Source organism: Microcebus murinus, chromosome 11 (genome assembly GCF_040939455.1).
Source record: "Microcebus murinus isolate Inina chromosome 11, M.murinus_Inina_mat1.0, whole genome shotgun sequence".
Classification (NCBI taxonomy): domain Eukaryota; kingdom Metazoa; phylum Chordata; class Mammalia; order Primates; family Cheirogaleidae; genus Microcebus; species Microcebus murinus.
The window spans coordinates 86,887,209-86,907,685 of NC_134114.1; the positions used below are offsets into that span (position 1 = coordinate 86,887,209).

General features: G+C 34.4%; 1 protein-coding gene across 3 annotated transcripts in view; it reads right to left on the minus strand.

Moving 5' to 3' along the window:
* Nucleotides 1-6,730: 6,730 nt before the first annotated feature.
* Nucleotides 6,731-20,477, minus strand: part of PGGT1B (protein geranylgeranyltransferase type I subunit beta) — a 46,101-nt gene continuing 32,354 nt past the window's right edge. For all 3 annotated transcript variants that reach the window (XM_012763730.3, XM_076008280.1, XM_076008281.1), the window contains 3 exons: nt 17,307-17,491; nt 14,490-14,598; nt 6,731-10,763 (listed from right to left, as the gene is read on the minus strand). In XM_012763730.3, the coding sequence (XP_012619184.2) occupies nt 10,582-10,763; nt 14,490-14,598; nt 17,307-17,491 (476 nt within the window). In that variant the 3' untranslated portion in view covers nt 6,731-10,581. The remainder of the gene's footprint in view (nt 10,764-14,489; nt 14,599-17,306; nt 17,492-20,477) is intronic.

Sequence of the window (20,477 nt, forward strand, 5' to 3'; positions counted from 1 at the left end):
CAGAAAACTGTGCTTGGATGAGGAGGGTGTGGGTAGGTAGAAAGGAGACTGAGCAGGGGTTGAAGAACCACATCACTGCTCCCTCTCCATGAAGAGAAAGTGGATGTTTACCCTTGTGGATATCTTCAGTAAGTACAGGGAGCCAGGGCTGGCAAGCCAACAAGCCAGGGAGAAACCTTTTCCCTTTGTCCACTCTGCTCCAGCCCAGCAGCAGCCACTGCCAAATCATCACCTGGGGTGGAAAATGCAGTTATTTTGGAGTTGTGCTATTCACAAATATTTGGTATGACTCGCTATTTTTTTCAATTCTGTCATTTTGAAGGTATATTTGTCAAGCTATATAGAAGATAGAACATAATTTGCTAGTTTGACTTGTCCAAATATTTAGACATGTTGTACATGTGGTATATGGGGTGGCCCTGTGACCTGCTTCTCCAGGCACAGCCTAGGAGAAGCTGCAGTCCTACGAGAAACAGACTTTTTCCATATCCAAGGTGGCTCGGGGAGGGGAGGTAGCTAGATATATGAATAGGAGATGGTGCTTCAGGCATAAACAAGATCTAGGAGTTTCTGCATATGCCAGAGAGCGGTGAATTTGTACATGTGGGGCAGGCAGAGGGTGGAGGATACAGAGATGGATCACTAAAATCAGTTGGATTGAAAGAGGCCTGGGATTAGAGTGAAGAGGCCATAGAACAGGGACTGCAAAATCAGAGGCAAAGAGCCGGCATTCACCTCAATAGTCCACACTAGATCAGCAGCAGACACCCCAGTATGCACCAGTCCAGGGACCAGACCAGACCAGACCAGAGCAGCAACCTGCAACAGAGGCCCTCTATCTTCCAGGAATCCACATACAACCAGACTGCAAGGAGCAGGGGAAAAAAAAAGACACTGTTGAAATCAGAAGAGACTGAGATAGTTAAATTCAAATGGTCCCTCTCCTTAGTCTCCCTCATCCTTTGCTATCCAAAGATATGGGTAAATGAAAACATTATTTGAGAAAGTAATGTTATATTTTCTTTGCATATCTGAGCATTCATTACATTTTCAACCCTACTACCAGAGTAAGATCATATTAGATTTTTGGAGGTAAGAGTAAATATCCCATTGTTGAATTATACTGAGCTTACTGTTGACTAAAATCCCTATTTTTTTAAAATATAAATTTGCAAATAATCATGGGGCTCTCAACTGCTTCTTCTACCCAAGCTGCTTTTTTTTTAAAATCAGCAAATGGTTGTCAAAAATAATGGTGCATCAGAACCACTTGGAGGGCATGTTAAAACACAGATGGCTAGGCCCATCCCCAGAGTTTCTGATGCAGGAAGTCTAAGATGGGGCCAGAGAATCTGTACTTTCTAACAAATTCTCAGGTGATGTTAATACTCCCATCTGCAGAACACACTTGGAAAACTAGTATTCTAAGTCCTGGTTAGAGGAGAGAAATTATTCTGATTTCATCTCACAGGAGGTATTGGTATTCCCTCACACAGCACATACAAACAGTGAACCTCTCCCAAAACTTAGCAGGACTTTTTTTTCTACATTGTTTATCAATGTGGAGATGCCATTTTTTCCCCCAACCAGAATGGAAAAACTTTAAGTTTGATAAAATTCAGTGCTGCTGAGGATATGAGGAAACAGATACTCTAATGCCTTGTTGAATTTATGAATTCTGGATGACAATGTGGCAGTAACTACCAATATTTTTTAAGCATGAATTCTTTAGTACAGAGATTTCCTCCTAGGGATCCCACAGAAGTGAATAAATGAATGATGTTCGTAGTAACATTTATGAATTGAAAATAACCTAAATGTCTCTTAATATAAGAAATATTAAAATGAGTATCAAAATATATAAAAGCAAAAGGCATTGCCAGAACAATATATTTATATAATTTAACCACTGAATAATTTTCTATAATGTGTTCTGCAACAAAAAAAATATATTCTGTAAGAGAATATCATTTGTGGATATTCTAGTGTGGTACTCAATTGCTGAAATAGAAATGACAAGATGAAAATTCATTAACACTCTAGTAAGTTACTTAGGTCTGCTTTATCAAATTGAATACTTTCCCTCACTCATTAGAGACTTCAAAAGCTCTACCAGGCCGGGCGCGGTGGCTCACGCTTGTAATCCTAGCACTCTGGGAGGCCGAGGCGGGCGGATTGCTCAAGGTCAGGAGTTCAAAACCAGCCTGAGCGAGACCCCGTCTCTACTATAAAAATAGAAAGAAATTAATTGGCCAACTAATATATATATATAAAAAATTAGCCGGGCATGGTGGCTCATGCCTGTAGTCCCAGCAACTCGGGAGGCTGAGGCAGTAGGATTGCTTAAGCCCAGGAGTTTGAGGTTGCTGTGAGCTAGGCTGACGCCACGGCACTCACTCTAGCCTAGGCAAGAAAGCGAGACTCTGTCTCAAAAAAAAAAAAAAAAAAAAAAGCTCTACCAAACTCCCCGATTTGCTCATGTAGGATTAAATAAGAGAGAAATTGGCTTTGAGCCTAAATGTGTAACCTGTCTCTTTTACTTTCACTTCACAGTTTCTCCAGTGAATAATACATGGCTTTAATGTTCCCACACACACTTTTAAAAAACTTTTTATTTTGAAATATAGACTCACAAGAAGTTGCAAACATATTGTGGCGAGGTCTCATGTACCTGTCACCAACTTCTCCAATGATGACATCTTACATATGTGTAGTGCATTATCAATCAGTTCAGGAAATCCCACATACACTTTTAATGGCAACCTTTAATTTAGTTAGAGCCTTAATAAGAGCTTTCACAAAAAGTTAGAACTAAGCATACGGAAAAATATTAAAAGAAGAAAGAGATGGGATATGAACACCTCAAAGGAATGTTGTGGCATGAAAAGAACCCTCTTCTGGAAAAAGAAAATGTACACTCTAGTTGCAGAATATGTATATGCTTATGATCTGCAAAGAGGGTGAGGAATTAAGCCACAAAGGCTTTTTTTCCAATGCCACAACTTTGAGTTACAAGTAGATGGCATTTTATTATCAGAAGACCATTCAAGGTAGAAGTCAAGGTAGAAGTGCGCAGTAGTACAACTTTCTTAGAAAGCAGTTTAACAAAAGCTATCAGAATTTAAAACGTGCACATTTTGCCCCAGTAATTCTGTATCTATAAATTTCGCTTAAAGAAACACACAGGCAATAATATGTTTTCAAGGATCTTACAGCAATATTTTTTGTAATTGTGAAAAACAAGGCACTGATTATGATACATTGATACATTTATGCAATACTATGCAACTGTCGAAGTATGGATATTGAAAGACATTCATAAAATTTTGTTGAATAAAAAATTTACATTACAGAATATATAGTATATCCGATCTTTACACACGTATACATACGTCTATGTGCATTTGTGTAAGTATTTATATCATATTGGTATAAGTAATGCTGAAATACATTTAAAGAATACGTATTCTTTACATAGAGTATACATATTCTCTACTTTTACATATACACATAGAGATTAAAGGTTGGAATGATTTATGCAACAGTGGTGGTTATCTGTAGAAAGGGAGGTAGGGGTGGGGAAAGGACTATCACTTTTTTCTTTTTTAAATTATAAAAATAAACATCCCTTGCAAGAGGAAAGGTTCAAAGTGAATGAAGCTATATATCCTTCAAAAATACATAAATAGCTGAATCAAGCACTAATAGTCCCCACAGAACTTATTTAAAAGTTTATCTCACTAATTTGAGATGCCACCTTTATTGTGCCACCTTTATTCTAATATGCCACTCAATCTATTGCCACCTTTATTCTAATATGCCACTCATTCTAATATGCCACTATTCTAAGATGCCACCTTTATTCTAATATGCCACTCAATCTACTTCTGGAACTTCTGTTCCATTGGACTGCCTATTTATGTGCCAATACCAAGCTTTCCACTCATTCAACATTAAGAACATGCTTCAATACCCGTACTTTAACAGTTGCATAGCATTACACTGCATAAATGTATCATAATCCGTGACTTTTCCCAATTTCAAAAATATTGCTGTAAGATCCTTGAAAAGATATCATTGCCTATTTGCGTGTGTCAAGCCAAATTTATAGGTATGGAATTGCTGGGGCAAAAAGCATGTACCCTTTTAAATTCTGACAGCTTTTGCCATGGGAGGTTTAGTGTTTTAATGTCTGGTAGGGCTGTCCACTCTCATTCTTTTTCAGGTTTCATGGTTATTCTAGTATGTTCTCTCAAATGAAAACATGGTAATTTTTAGTGGGATGATGTTAAATTTATAAATTGTAACATAAGGGGAAAGACATGTTTTGATGTTGAATCTTCCTATGTAAGAATATGGTGTATCTTCATTTGTTTGAGTACAAATTTTTGTCTTTCAAGAGCTTTATTCTTTTTTTAAAAAAAAGTTTTTTTCATACAGGGTTTTTTTTTTTTTTGAGACAGAGTCTCACTTTGCCCAGGCTAGAGTGAGTGCCATGGCATCAGCCTAGCTCACAGCAACCTCAAACTCCTGGGCTCAAGCAATCCTTCTGCTTCAGCCTCCCGAGTAGCTGGGACTACAGGCATGTGCCACCATGCTCGGCTAATTTTTTCTATATATATTAGTTGGCCAATTAATTTCTTTCTATTTATAGTAGAGACGGGGTCTTGGTCTTGCTCAGGCTGGTCTTGAACTCCTGACCTTGAGCAATCTGCCCACCTCGGCCTCCCAGAGTGCTAGGATTACAGGGGTGGGCCACCGCGCCGGGCTCATACAGGTTTTTAGATGAGTTTCTTTTTTTTTTTTTTGCTTTTGCTAACATAATAGGGGTTGTCTCTTCTAGTTTAGGCCTGTATATATATGAAGTCTTTTTATTTTAATAAACATTTTTATTGAACTATAATTATACATACAGAAAAGTGCACAAATCATAAGTATACAGCTTGATAAATATTCGTAAGGTGAATGCACCTATGTAACCAGCACCTAGATAATGAAACAGAACATTACCAGCACCATAAGCCCCCCTTGTCCACTCCTGCTGAGTTAAAGCCAGTCAAAAAATAATGTATACAATATGTTCCCATTTACATAAAATCCAAAACGAGACAAATTAATTGATGGTGATTTAAGTCATGATGGTGCTTACCTTTTAGAAGAGAGGTAGTAACTGAAAGAGGGTCTTCATTTCTGACACCACGCATAAATGCTGCCTGTTTTGAACTTTTCATCTAAATGGAATCAGAGTGTGCACTCTTTTGTGTCTGGTGAAGGCTATGAATATTTATATGTTAATTATATTTAACTGTTACTTCACTAAGTTCTTTTACAGTTTTTCAACAAATTCCCTTGGGTTTTCTAAATATTCATATCTGCATATAGTTTTCTTTCTTCTTTTTCAATTCACAAGTCTATTTTGTCTAACTTCATTGGCTAAAACTCCCAACACAATGTTAAGTAGTACAGGAGATAGTGGGCATGTCTTGTTCCTGACTTTAGTTGGAAGCTTCTTTTGTTTTGACATTAAGATGCTGGCTTTTAGGCAGAGGTACAATGTTAATGAATTATTCATCCATTTCTATTTACTGAGTATATTTAATAGAAGTGAGTGAACAATTCTATCTTATGCCTTTTCTGCAAAGGTGGAAGATAATTGTATAATTTAATTCCTATAATAAACCCAACATGATCATGATTTATTACCTTTTGAAAGTGCTGTTGGATTGTTTGCTAATATATCATTAAAACTTTTTCATTGATATTTGTGAGATTGGTCCAGTCTTTGCCAGGTTTTTGAATCAATGCTATTATCTTCACTTTACAAAATGAATTTGGAAGTGTTTTTTCCCCCCTTTGGCACTTTGAGGTTTAAGATTCTTTTTCCAGTTCCTAGAATTAAGCAACAGTGGGATTATTTAAGCATAAAGGTTTGGTTTGGAAATTCCCTTGAAACAATCTGTGCCTGATGCTTTTTTTGGTAAGGGTTCCTTTATTTATTTTACTTATTTTTAAATTTTATTTCATGAAATTATGGGGGTACAAACATTTTGGTTACATGTTATGATTTTGCCACATCCCAACCATGATTTGAGACGTGCCCTTCCCCACCCACAACGCTCACCGTCCATTAGTTGTGAGTTTACCCATACCGACCCCCTACCTCCAAAGAATATTACTACTGTGTGAGCACCTTAGTATTTATTTACTTACTTATTTACTTATTTATACAGAGTCTCGCTTTGTTGCCCAGGCTACAGTGAGTGCCACGTCGTCAGCCTAGCTCACAGCAACCTCAAATTCCTGGGCTCAAGCAATCCTGCTGCCTCAGCCTCCCGAGTAGCTGGGACTACAGGCATTCGCCACCATGCCCGGCTAATTTTTTCTATATATATGTTAGTTGGCCAATTAATTTCTTTCTATTTATAGTAGAGACAGGGTCTATCTCTTGCTCAGGCTGGTCTCGAACTCCTGACCTCAAGCAATCCACCCACCTTGGCCTCCCAGAGTGCTAGGATTACAGGCGTGAGCCACTGCGCCCGGCCAGTACTTATTTATTTTTTACACTCATATTTTATTTTGTAAGGATTACTTTTTTGACTTTCTGTATTTACTAAATTTTGGCAATCTGCATTTTTCTCAAAAAAGTCAATTTTCTGATTATATAAAATTGCTCAAAGTAGTCAATTTTTAAAAATTTCTGGTTTCCTTATTTCCCCCTTGTCATTTAAACTTTTGTATGTGTGCTTCCTTTTCTTAAATAGGTTAGCTGGTGGTTTGTCTATCTCACTGAGCTTCCTATACCTCCCACCACCAACTTTGCCAAAGCATCAACTTTTGGATTTATTTATTGGCTGTATAATATTTTGGTTTTCTACTGGTAATTACTTTTTGCTTTTATCTTTACTAAATCATTCCTTCTGCTTTCTTTTGATTTGCTTTTTACTCCAGTTTTTAAGACTTGGTCATTTATTTTCATCTTTCCCTACTTTTACTGATATAGTACTAAATACATTTCCTGTCATAATTGTTTTTTCATTTTTTTGGAAATATTAGGTTTTCATCTGTCTTGGGTCATGTCTCTCTGTTGTGCTTTCATTGTGGGGATGTTGATTTGCTTATTCTCTTACTTCTTATACTAACTTTGAATGGAATTTGACTGTAATCCTGGCTCAGTTGCTTTTTTCACCTTAAGTGAAATGAGTTTGCCTATACTTTTATGAGGGAGGGGTGGCTGGTGGATGACTTTTCTAGCTTCATGTCCCTAAAGCTCCCTTTTCTTTTTCACAGTCATTTCAGATGTGTGTGTGATATACATACACACACAATGTCTATGTATATTGGTCTTTCTTACCAACATTTATCTGGACTTTTCTTTTGTCCTATCATACCCATCCTGCCCAATGTGGATTCTAATTCTAGCAGTTTCTCCTTAGCGCTAGGCTTTGTCTCATTAGCTTTAAGAGGTATACAGTGTAAGGCCCATCTGCTGTAGCACAATCATCAGACCATATCATATTGTTTTGATTCTGTAGAACTTTTCCCAGTTACAGCTTCTGTCCTCAGGCTGGCCCACTGCACTGAAGTAGTGAGAAACTGTGGGCAGTGTTACAGTTCTCCAATTTGCAGGATTGTCACAAACCAGCTGCTTTCCTTCCACTTCTTCCCATACAGATGCTGAAACTATGTGGGTCAGTGGTTTGCTCTCACTTGTATTTTGAGGTTCATGGAGATACCCTGTCTTCTAGTTCTGCAGATAGTGTCTGTGGCTATCCTAGTTGCTCTGTATTCTTATGGGGAGATTCAAAAACTACACTGCTGTCATCACCTTCCCTGAGTTTAATCTCTGTTAAGAACTCTTTCTAGTGTAGAAAATAGGTTAATTACAATAACAATTTTATGATTATAACAGAAACTATAATTAGGAATTTGCTGTATTTCAGGCACTATGTTAAGTGCTTTATACATATTATCTCATTTAATTCTCAACCCCAGGAGGAAACCTAATTGCCTCATTTTACCAATGGGAGAGTTAGAGTCCAAGATCACACTGCTGAATGGGCAGATCTGGTCATCTGATTCCAGAGCATCTGTTCATTAACTGCATCTTAAATATTATCAGGTCTAACAGCTTTTAAACTATGTATCACTGTCAGCAAAATTTCTATTTGAATTTAGATTAAATAGTTATAAATAACCATTTAAAGAGCTAATAAAAACATATATACTATAGGCCAAATCTAAAAACACTGTTGATGAATAATTGGTTAAATCATGCTGTATGACCTGATTAACCTTGTTTTTATGCAGATACTCAAAACGAAGCTGTTCCTATCTCCTAAAAATACTATGGGGGGGGGAAGTCAGGGAAAATATGAGACAGTAGAAAATAGATTTGAGATTTTGGACTTTGTATTTCCTTTCTCATTATATCACTACTGGTAAGGAACAAAATATATATGTGAAATATTGCTTATAATTTACTTTATTAATAAATACTTTTTTGTAAGTAACTATTTAGAAAAGTTAGGAATAGTGTCTCCATAATTTACAACAGCCTACTATTTTTTGGTCAATATCTTCTTGTGGAACATAGACATTTGCTGGTCCACAAAGTTTCACAAGAAAGTCTCCCACAAGTATATCAATTGGAATCATACTATCATACTATAATTTATATTCTCATGCTATTATTTAATGAGTTAGAAAATATTTATGAAATAGTTTTTGATAGAAATTCTTCTCTTTCATCTCTGAATATAGTCATTACTACTACTTTTCTTACCTTCTAACCATTGATGGTGATTTAGGAAAAACAACTTGGGCTTTTTAGAAAGTCCTAAAGCCATTACATATAAACTATTTTAACTCCCAATGTCTAAAAGATGACTTAGTTTGAGATATGGATGTCTTAATTTGTCACCATTTAAATAGAAGCAACCGGAATAACTCATAGAAGGGTAACATCTGTTGTTAAGCTTATTTTCCACCCCACCATCAGATGATTTATTTTATTTCTAATTAAAAAAAATACAGTTGACTTTGGCAAACTCAGGTTTAAAACTAAGTATGCCAATAATAAATGAATCGTTTTTCCAAGTACGTAGGGTTTCCTATGGGAAAAACTGTTATTTTACAATAATTTTCCTAATTTAGGAAAGGAAAATAAATTTAAAATATTACAATACCTAAATAGTACTAGTAATTTAGTTTTTATACTGATGCTTGTAGAATTCAACATTTACTACCACCAAGACTAACTGAAACCCAACTCCTTTAGTGAGATTTTTCTCTATTCTAGCACTAGACTCTTACCTATGAATGTCATTGAGCAGGTGATAGATGTGATTTATTGATAAATTGATTATAAATGAAGAGTTTTGACACTATCTCCTTTATAATTAGCTAGTTCATAGACTTAAGGAAAAAAAAACAATGAACAAAAACAAAACACCAGTTTTTACCCTCTAAATGGTTACATTTCCCTTCCACTTACCTAAAAATATAAAAATATAAATGACCATATATAGAGTTGAAACACTGAGTTTACTTGAGTGGTTCTACTTTTGTATTTAATTTTTTACTTATTTAATTTGAAAAAACTTACAAAATTATTAGTTTGAAATTAGAGCAGCTATAGGGTTGAGGGCAACAAACTAAAAAAAGAAAAAATCCAAATGGCTAAAAATAACTCAGTTATGAAAGAACAATTTATAATACCATGTATCCCAGAAAAATAAAAACACTAAATATCTTTTCTTCTAGATAAGATTGTTTTCTTCTCAGAAAGCAAAAGAGAAAAAGAAAATAAAGGACAACTAATGATTTGAAATTAAAATCAAACATAACTGGTATTCACCACAGCAATGTCTAGATAAATGACCCACACAGCATAAAACTTGCTCATTCACAATCACATACAGTTAAATGACCTTTCCCTCATAATAGTCCTCTTAAAACAATCTCCCTTTAAAAAACTATCATATTAGTTAAGCCTATTTATTCCTATTATGAAGTTAATTCATTTATATAGGCCACACAAGTTTAATTGGCACATTTTACTTAATAAGACAAAATAATTCACTTTTTTAAAAAAAATTATGGGATCTGTTTCTAAAGAATGATCCTAGATACTTAATTCATTAAAGCAAATTTTCTACCACCAGCTGTCAAGCTTTTTAAATGATCACTAAGTGTTCACCTGAAAATTATCAATGCTATATGAAGTGTAAACTTGTTTTTAAGATTTGTGTCCATTTTATAAGAAGATACAATTTGTACTGAAGAGTTTTTAAAAAGATAACCTACATACATACAGTTAATTTGCCTCAAAGAACTTCTTAGAAATACAGTATAAACATTTAAGAACCATTACAGAGTCGTGGTTCAAACTTCAACAAAGATTTTCTTGAAACCCAGTAAAAAAGTTACTGGCTCAAGACTATATCCCAAAGTGACATCAGTACAAGATTTGATTGTAAGACTCTACCTCTTAAAAAAAGAGCACACGGTGGTTATACATGGCTTTTAACCTGGAGCTACAGTTACGCTACAAATCCCCCCACCCTCCCAATCTGAAGTCAGTCATGTGGAGATATGTACATTCTCTGAGCACTGTTTAGAGTCCTTGGTTTTCCAGCTTTGATGGAGATTTAGAAGGCGTTCTGAAGTCCGTGTGCTTACATTCAGAGCAGGATGAACTTTACAAATTCCACTTTCCTCCATTAGTGACAGGCCACAGATCCCAAAGTATGCATGCAAAGCATCTGAAATGAGGCATTAAAAAAAAAATCGCTAATAGGCATTCTTATACATGTATAAAATATTTTAGCTACACATCTAATAGTCTATCATTACATTAAAAATAAACTTAGAAAAATGCTAAATATGGTTTTTGAAATATTTGTTTTCTAAAAGTTTCAAATAGTAATTTTAAAAAAATCAGATGATCAAAATAAAATCTTTTATTCATGAAAATAGTATTAAAGGAACACATTTCCCAGTTGAAGAGAGGACTCTGCCAATAAATTCTGTGATTTAAGGACAGGGAGAAAGAGTAGTAGTAATATAAATGACTTTTCTTTTTAGTGAGTTTTCCCTTTTGCTTACTATAGAAAATGGAAACAAACAGCTTTAACTCTATATCATTAAAGAAAAATATTTTCTTAAAAATGAAAACAAAACTCTGAATCTAAGTAGCAATACTCTTCTTCCCCCAAGTTTTACCTCTGACAGTTCCTAAACCATATATAGTACTATCCTAACATTGTGTTAAATGAAAGGAGCCTAAACAAAAATAATCCATTCTGGAATGCTGTACCATATTTAATTCTCCTATTTAGGGTAATGTCAGTCATTCTAAAAATATCTATCTGGAAATAAAAACAAACTCACATTCTGATTGGTTATAATAATACATGAATGCTCATATCGTAACACTTCTGCACTGGTCTCATTAGTTTCCCATATTTCAGGGGGCAGGAACCCTCTGCTATTAAAGTGGCCACTGAAATCACATGGCCATTGCCTGCCTGAGAGACTTATATGGACTTCTGAAGAGCTCAGAGCTATGTAGTTATAGGAACACTACAAAAAGTTTTACAGCAGTCAAGAACTTTTTCTATTTTTGAACTGGCTAATATTTATGGCCTCTAGAGCTTTTAAAGTTCAAAACATCTTACCAAGTCAAATGTTGTCAAAAGAGTTAAAGAAAAAGTTTTATTTACATACGTATCATTTACTTTTCCAAAAAGAAATGACAAATAGTTGTGTTATTTTTGATAAAGTTATTTCACTAATGGAGGCCCTTGTTTACCCCCTTTTAGGCCTTTTCAGAAAATGCTTAGATTTCTTCTGGCTCACTTTCCTCTAATTTACACACTACAAAAAATGAACGCGATTTCCCCTGTACTATTACATCATTCCATATAGTTATTCTAAAATTACAAATAGCACAAAGCAACATTAAGCTTTATTTTCTAAAAACTAGGAAACTTTTCTAGAAAAAAATGCAACATAAAGAAATATAATATACAGCTATAATAACAAAATAGAAACTGTGTAAGATTAAAATCTCTCTGGATAAAGTAAAAATAAAACTTATTTTTTTCTCTAAAGGAATTTTGGAAAAGCCAGTGACATTAGAACTAAATTGTTTCAAACCTCAAATAGTTAAAACAAAACCACCCACCCCCCAAGAAAACCTCTTCATCTGTAGGTGGTATATATTCAAGTACTTTAGATGTTGAAATATATTTTTAGTTCATAATAAAACATCATTCGTTTGAAGTTTCTTTCATAAATGTATATAAAATCTCTGTGTCATATCTACTACTGGATTTACTAAAACTACGAATAAGCCCATTTTAAAGAATCTCCTTAAAATGAGTTTTCTAAAGGCTCTGGGAACAGGTCTGTCCACATAAATTGAGTTTATCACACAAAAACTTTCTGTGCTTTTTGGTGTGTAGGCTCTGAAAAACATTTCAATGTATCCGTGAAAAGTCAGTATTACATCCCAATATTTACACAAATGTTAAAGTTAGCCACTGATCTCCCTAGCAAAAAGCTTTAAGAATTTTCTCTCAAAAACTACTGGACTAAGTTTTTTAATATAAATGAAATAAATTCATTTTTTTTTCTTTGAAAGCAACTCTTACAAAAAATTTAAGTGTAATTAAGTTTAAAGGTATCTCAAATAGATGTGATGATGATTAAAAATCAAAAAATTTTTAAGTATCAAGTTAAAAAGGATTTTTCTAAATAACAGTAGTTTGGATATAAAAAATTTCTGTCCAAAGTAATATTTCACTTTACATTTTCAAGAAGGTAGTGAGGAGTGTTGGTGGCTGAGGTCTCAAAAAGGAAATTTTTCTATCGCTGGTATCATGTCCTTATGGATGTAAACCTCAGCTACCTGGAATACCTATGGAATGTTTGGTTCTGGTTAACTAAAAATTAATCAGCAAACATTCTGTAGTAACCATTATAGAAAACACTCTGCCCTTAAAAAGTTTGGTATGCCAGAGACAAATTAGCGTTTCTTGACATTTGAGGAATTTCAAATGCCTCACATGTGTTGTACTGAACAATGACTGTAACTGGATATAGACACAGAAGGGACAAGAAATGGAACTATTTACTAACATTGGGACATCCTCTGGAATTAAAAAAAAAAAAAGATACATTATTCTTTTTAAAAAAGCTACTGCAAATAATGTATTTCAAGTAAGTTTATATAAGAAATGCTTTTTAAGATTTCCTATCTTCCTATTCTCATCACTTGTTAAAATAGTGATTAAAAAAATGGCATCTTGAAAAAAATAATTGTTTTTTTGAGGCATTTTTCTATTATATTTATAGCTATGTGTTACAGGTACCAAGAATTTCAAAATATGATTTGCTTTAGAAATTAGTTTGTGAAAACATAATTTGGCTTATGACTCTGAAAGCATTGAACTTTTTTTTTCCCTAAGGAAGTTTTACATGAAAATACAGGCAAATATGAATGTGAAAAAATATTTCTCTTCATTTCAGGTACAAAAATATGATTTCATGAGCCCCTTATTTATATTTTGATTCAAGTACACATCCAACCATAGCAGTTCTATGATAGGAGACAAATTGAAGAGGTACTTTCTAGATTGATAATAAAAGCCATGATTCTATTGCAATGCTGCATAATCAATCCTTGCATCTAGTTTCATATATGGATAGCTAATTCCTTGATAACTGCTTATCAAAAATATCAGTGTTCTGAATTATTTTAACAAACTTTCATACTGATTTTTATGGGGAAACTGTAAATGCTCATTTTGCTGAAGGTGAAAATATAAGAGGGGGTGCCGTAGACTGGAGAATGATGCTAGAGATGGGAGAAGAGCCAAATTTGGGGGAGAACCTTGAGTGTCATGCCATTCATATTATATGAATCTCGTCAGTTACTGATTTTTAGATAGTGCATGGTGAGAGTTCAAACAGCAAGGCAGTCATATAAAAAAGTTACCTGAATCTGCTGAAATTTAGAGAACAAGAGTATGGGCAGTGAGAAACACCTCTATTCATGATTTGAGATTTTTATTTAATGACTTCTGAAAATAATAAACTGGTTCCCTTTGGGGTTGAGAGTAATTTAGACTACTTAGTTCAAGTCAGTTAATAATCCTAATGATTTTGGATGGGCCAAATAATTCCCTATTTTGGAAAGGGCTCACTCAGACCATTTGCCTTATTGCTACAAATGAAATAAAACACTGCTAAATGAAATATTTGGGAAAATATATACACTATACCAATACATCTTGATAAACAACTCTTTCTTTTATATCCTCTAACACTCTAAATCTATCTTAAGCTTAAACAATCTACTTTTTAAAACACATATTATTTAATGTAACTTTACAATTGTGGCTGTATCTTCTATCATGTGACTTTTCTAATAAAGATGCTTGAAGAAATAAAAGTTGTTCTAGGTTCATACAGAAAATAATTACCTGGATGACTATCTGGCCATTTGGCAAATCCCCCTACGAGGCGATCTTGAGTTGATAAGATGTAATTTCTATTTTTCTCAAAGTTAGTATATTGGAAAATTTTCAGAAGCTGAAATGACATGACAAAAATTTACTGACATATAACCTGCATATTGACTTTTGGCTCAAATTTCAGATATATATCATTTAGATATGCTTTTTCCTAGCCAAGGTGCTCAGAGCCAGTCTTTGGGGACTTCAGCACTTACAGGTCAACCACATTATCTTTTTTTATCTTGTCGTCAAATCTGTTTTGTTTGTTTTGAGACAGGGTCTTACTCTGTCTCCCGGGGTAGAGTGCTGTGGCATCAGCGTAGCTCACAGCAACCTCAAACTCCTGGGTTCAAGCAATCCTCCTGCCTCAGCCTCCTGAGTAGCTGGGACTACAGGCACCCACCACCACGTCTGACTAATTTTTCTATTTTTCGTAGAGACCAGGGTCTCATTCTTGCTCAGGCTGGTCTTGAACTCCTAACCTCAAGTGATCATACCATTTAGGCCTCCCAGGGTGCTGGGATTACAAGAGTGAGTCACCTGTGCCCAGCCTGTCTTCTTATCAAATCTACTCTCCTTTTCTTGACCCATTAACTATTTCTTTCTTCTGAACCAGGCCCCATCTAAACTCTCTGCATCACATTAAGCTAGATTCAAAAGACAATTTCTCCAATTTACTCAGTCATTTCAAAAAATTGCAATTTTATCTACCCATATTTTAACTCTTATTATAAGCTCTTGAGCTATTAGTTACACACTGGTAATAACTTAAACTAAAAATATTTCAAAAAAGCACAAAAAAATTATTAACCAAATGCTAAAGACAGTTTTGTTTGAGAATAGTAAAAAAATATAGCTTTTAAATCAGGTAAGACAAATATGATTACAACATAAAAAACTCATTTGTCTTTTCTCTCAAAATTTCATTAAAAAGAAAAAAATTAAAAATAGATGAATAAATCAAACTGTGAAGAGAACAAGGGGGGGATGAGCAGTAGTTAAGAGGGTTCAAGAAATGTCTGAGGATACAAAGCAGTTTAAAGTGTGTTAATGAATTAAAGAGAGCCACAGAAGATATTAGTGATTAATGAAGAAGCATTATTTCTCTAAAAAAAAAAAAAAGCTAAACCTGTAAGAAAGTTATGGTACAAATAATAAATAAACTTATTTATTTTGATTTAATTAACAGAATATAAGGAACGAGACTCTTTAGAATCTTTTTTTTTTTTTGAGACAGAGTCTCACTCTAGTGCCATGGGGTCAGCCTAGCTCACAGCAGCCTCAAACTCCTGGGCTCAACTGATCCTCCTGCCTCAGCCTCCTGAGTAGCTGGGACTACAGGCATGTGCCACCATGTCCGGGTAATTTTTTCTATATATTTTAGTTGGATAATTAATTTCTTTCTATTTTTAGTAGAGACGGGGTCTCACTCTTGCTCAGGCTGGTTTCGAACTCCTGCCCTTGAACGATCCTCCCACCTCAGCCTCCCATAATCGTTGCCTTCCAAAAGCTGTCATAGACTACCAAGGTCATAGCAAAAAGACTCAAAAACCAACTTAAAGGGGCTTCTACTGGCTAAAGATGGTACAATTTGAGCATTAAAAATAAAAATTTAATGGACTAAAACATATAAAATGTTAAAATCTATGAGTTCACAATAATTCTCAAACAACAATAACAAAAAACCCCATAAAGCCTAACATTTCATTGAAAAACTTGAGGGGATGCTAGGGAACCAACTCATTTTGTTGAACACTATTAAAATTAAGAGAAAGAATTAAGCATTTATCTGACCTTCTCGGTACAAACAATACCTTAGAGTAAGGCAAAATTCTTCTTTATATAAAAATGCTATCAAATTAATTCAGAAGGAATGACAGAATACCACCATTTGCAACTCATTAATGACAATTGGTTTAGACAATGATAGTTAATGGCTGCTAAAACCATTCCATAAAAAGTTGCTGGGGTTTCTATACACTAGCAATTAATAATACAAAAGAAGATTAAGAAAGCAATTCCATTTCTAATACCACCTAAAAGAATTAATACTTAAGAAATAAATCTTACCAAGGGGGTGAAAGACATGCTGAAAACTACAAAATATTGCTGAAAGAAATTAAAGACCACCTATAAAATTGGAAACACATCCTGTGCTCATGGATAGGAAGACTTAACATTGTCAAGGTTTCAATAATACCCAAAGCGACTTAATGTAATCCCTATCAAAATTCCAATAGCCTTTTTTGCAGAAATAGGAAGGCCAATCATCAGATTCATATGAAATTGCAAGGGGCCCCAAATAGCCAAAACTATCTTACAAAAGAATAAAGTCGGAGGTCTCACAGTTCCTGTCTTTGAAACTTACTACAAAGCTGCAGTAATTAAAGCAGTATGGTACTGGCACTAGGACAGATGTGAAATATAAAAATTATGCTAAAAAGTTTTAGTCTTTAGTTAGCTCTACATGAACTACTGCTCAGTATCGGTAACAAGTTTTTTATGACCATATACTTACAAGAAAGTAGATATATCTAGTTATATGTAAGTATAAAACTCAAATTTTGGGTCACTTGAGTTTTATAAGAATGGAAACTTTCAAATAGCACAAGAGATAATTTAATATTATGGAAAAACCATACAGACTTACTTTGGTGGAGTAACAGAAAAAACTCTGTAGCCTAAACCTAACAATATTTAATGTATATTATGAAGACTAAAACTTTTTAGCATAATTTATATTAACATAGAATACAGGTTTCTCATCTTTAATATTTCTCTTACCTTTAGAGTTGCTCCCACCCAAAAAGAATAACAGGTGTCTACAGGCTTATTAGGTCTTCCATGATAACCATTTTGTTGCCTCATTATACACCACCTCTTTATCCTGTTCAATTCTTTTTCTGAAAAAACTTCTTCTAGTTTACCCATCAGACATAGTGATGCAATGCCACAAAAAGTAGATCCTCCTGTTAATTAAAACCACATAATGCTTTAAACTTCAAATTTGATGCCGATGAAAATGGTACAAAATAGTTGAGGAAAAAAGTGGTTAAATAATTCTAGAAAATAATGAAATAAAATTAAAATTTAAAAGACAACTGTAATTTAAAAATAACCACTAAGCACAAGTCTTCAATATCAATTTGACAAAATAGAATTTAAAATAATTTAAATCCGTAAGAAACATTTTACTTTAAAAAACAAAGAAAGACATAGAACAAGATTAAGGAATTTATTCAAAATTACATGGTTAATGATACATTTGGGACTAAAATATAGGACTACTAACTCTCTGTCCAGGACTCAATTATCTGAGTCTGGTTTTAAGTCCCTTAAAGACAGCATGTTGCTTATAAATTGAGGTCCCATCTTCCTGAAGCTATGAACAAATGTTCTCATATATAACAAAACAAGTAAGAAGCTGATATGCAGATCAGCTTAAGATTTTTTTTTGTTTTTTTGTTTGTTTTCAGCTTAAGAATTTAAAGGAATAAAAGTATGAGGGTGTGGGGAGGAGACAGAGGAAGAGGGAAAGAAAATATTAAAGTAGATGCACAATATGACTTTAAAATGTATCCAGCTGTGGTAAGCTGAATAATGCCTTCCCCAAATCTCCAAATCCTAATTACTGGAACCTATAAATGTTACTTTAAATGGAGAATGTAGCTTTGTAAATGTGATTAAGTTAAATGATTTTGTGGGCCCTAAGTGTATTCACAAGTGTCATTTTAAGAAGGCAGAAGGAGGTAAGACTAAAAGAGAGGATGAGGCAATATAATATAACTATGGAGGCAAAGATTAGGAGTGTTGTGGCCAAAGGCAGGGAATGCCAGTAGTTAGTAGAAGCTGGAAGAAACAAGGAACTATTTCTCCCTTGAGCCTTTGTTGGCAAGGAACCAGTCCTGCTGATACCTTGATTTTAGCCCTGTAAGTCTCACTTCAGACTTACAGTTCTGGTCTCCAGACTGTAAAGAGAATAAATGCATTGTTTTATACTCATAAATTTGTAGTAAAACATTACAGCAGCAATAGGAAACTGAAACACTCACAAAAGTACTTTAATCAGTAAACTAGAAAGTCAGTATTTTTCCATATAAGAAAAGAAACACTTTCCACTGACACTATTTGTTGTCAACTCTAAACAATTTGAAAATACTTGGATTTCCAATTATAACTTTACATAATGATTTTTATTAATTCCAGCAGTGTAAATGGCTTGTTCCTAATATTTCTTATGCCCTAACTTTTCTTTAGGTGCTATAAATCTTGAATGTATTCTCTGGCAAAGGAAGGGTGAGCATTCCCTCTAGAAAACTTAAGGCAGCTATCACATTAAAAGTGTTACTGTCACTTCTATGTTAGTTCTATGTTAGTCTCGAGTGAATTAAAACAGAAAAGTAAAAACAAACAAACAAAAAAACTATCAATCTTATTTCCATTTCAATGACTCACTAGTTTCAGTTTCTCTTTCATGAAAACCTGGCCATGACTTCAAGTATTATTGTATCACTAAATATAAAGCCTCTAATAGACAGTATATAATCTTTAAAACTACTGATAAGTAAAAAGAGACATTTAAGTATTACTCTTCAAACTATTTGTTAGGATTCTTTAAAGCAAACTGGCACAGTTCAAAGTAAAAGCAAGCTGGCACAGTTCAAAGTAAAAACATTACTTTGTCCAAATCATCTGATTTTGAAAATAACTACAGAAGTAAGTCTGAGCTCTGAGTAACTAAAAACATTACGAAGTCTATGTTTAAAATTCATTTACCAACAACCTATTGCTCCTAGAGTTCTTTGTTTCACATAAAACTCTTAAAAAACTAATTTGAAAACCCATCTCTGCCAAAAAGAAAAAAAGAAGAGACATTGTATTTGAAATGTAGATTATTCATGACTTTAAAAGAGAAACTTCGTAAGTTGCTGAAGGCTTACATAGAAAATTAAAGAACAAGCCATTTGTGAAGAAAGGTGAGCAGTATATTAGGACCACTTTTCCAAAAAGATTAATAAAAAGAGAAAGAGAGAACACAATGACTTGATAGGGTGGCCAAATTGCAGGACTACTTTTTAAGAAGAGGTTTCACTTGCTAGTGTAGATAGTGATGAGAGGGAGAAGAAAGGCTATTCTCAAGTCCTGTAGGGTATAATACTTCCTGGCCTACCTAACCTCATAGCACACTAAGAAACTTATAATATTTGATATTAGTAGGGCATAATGTGGTATATATTAAGAAGGTGCTTCTGTCCACAGGCAACATTACTGGGGGCTCCAGATACCCAAGTCCTGTTTGGTTGTTCCAAAGGCTGAGGGAACAATATTTTTGCATATCTATAACCTATTTGAGGCATACTAATACTGTGGCAATCTTAAAAAGCCCTCCTCTAGGGCTTTGGGCCTCAAAACCTACCATGCAAAATTAATTAATTAATTAATTTTTTTGAGACAGAGTCTCACTCTGTCGCCTGGGCTAGAGTGCCATGGTGTCAGCCTAGCTCACAGCAACCTCAAACTCCTGGGCTCAAGTGATCCTCCTGCTTCAGTCTCCCAAGTAAGTAGCTGGGACTCCAGGCACGTGCCACCATGCCCAGCTAATTTTTTCTTTATATATATATATTTTTAGTTGTCCAGATAATTTCTTTATATATTTTTTAGTAGTGACGGGGGTCTCACTCTTGTTCAGCCTGGTTTCAAACTCCTGACCTTAAGCAATCTACCCGCCTCGGCCTCCCAGAGTGTGAGGATTACAGGCATGAGCCACCGTGCCCGGCTCAAAATTTATAAATAAAAGAAAGATACAGGCTTTTGGGCATGAACTGCAGTTTATCACTTACGATCCTGACGGGTACAATCTACTCAAGTTATACCAACTCAAAATCATGAGCTGCAAGACTCAGGAAGATTTTTTCCTTAGTAACATAATTGGGTAGTCCCTCTTGGTTTCATATC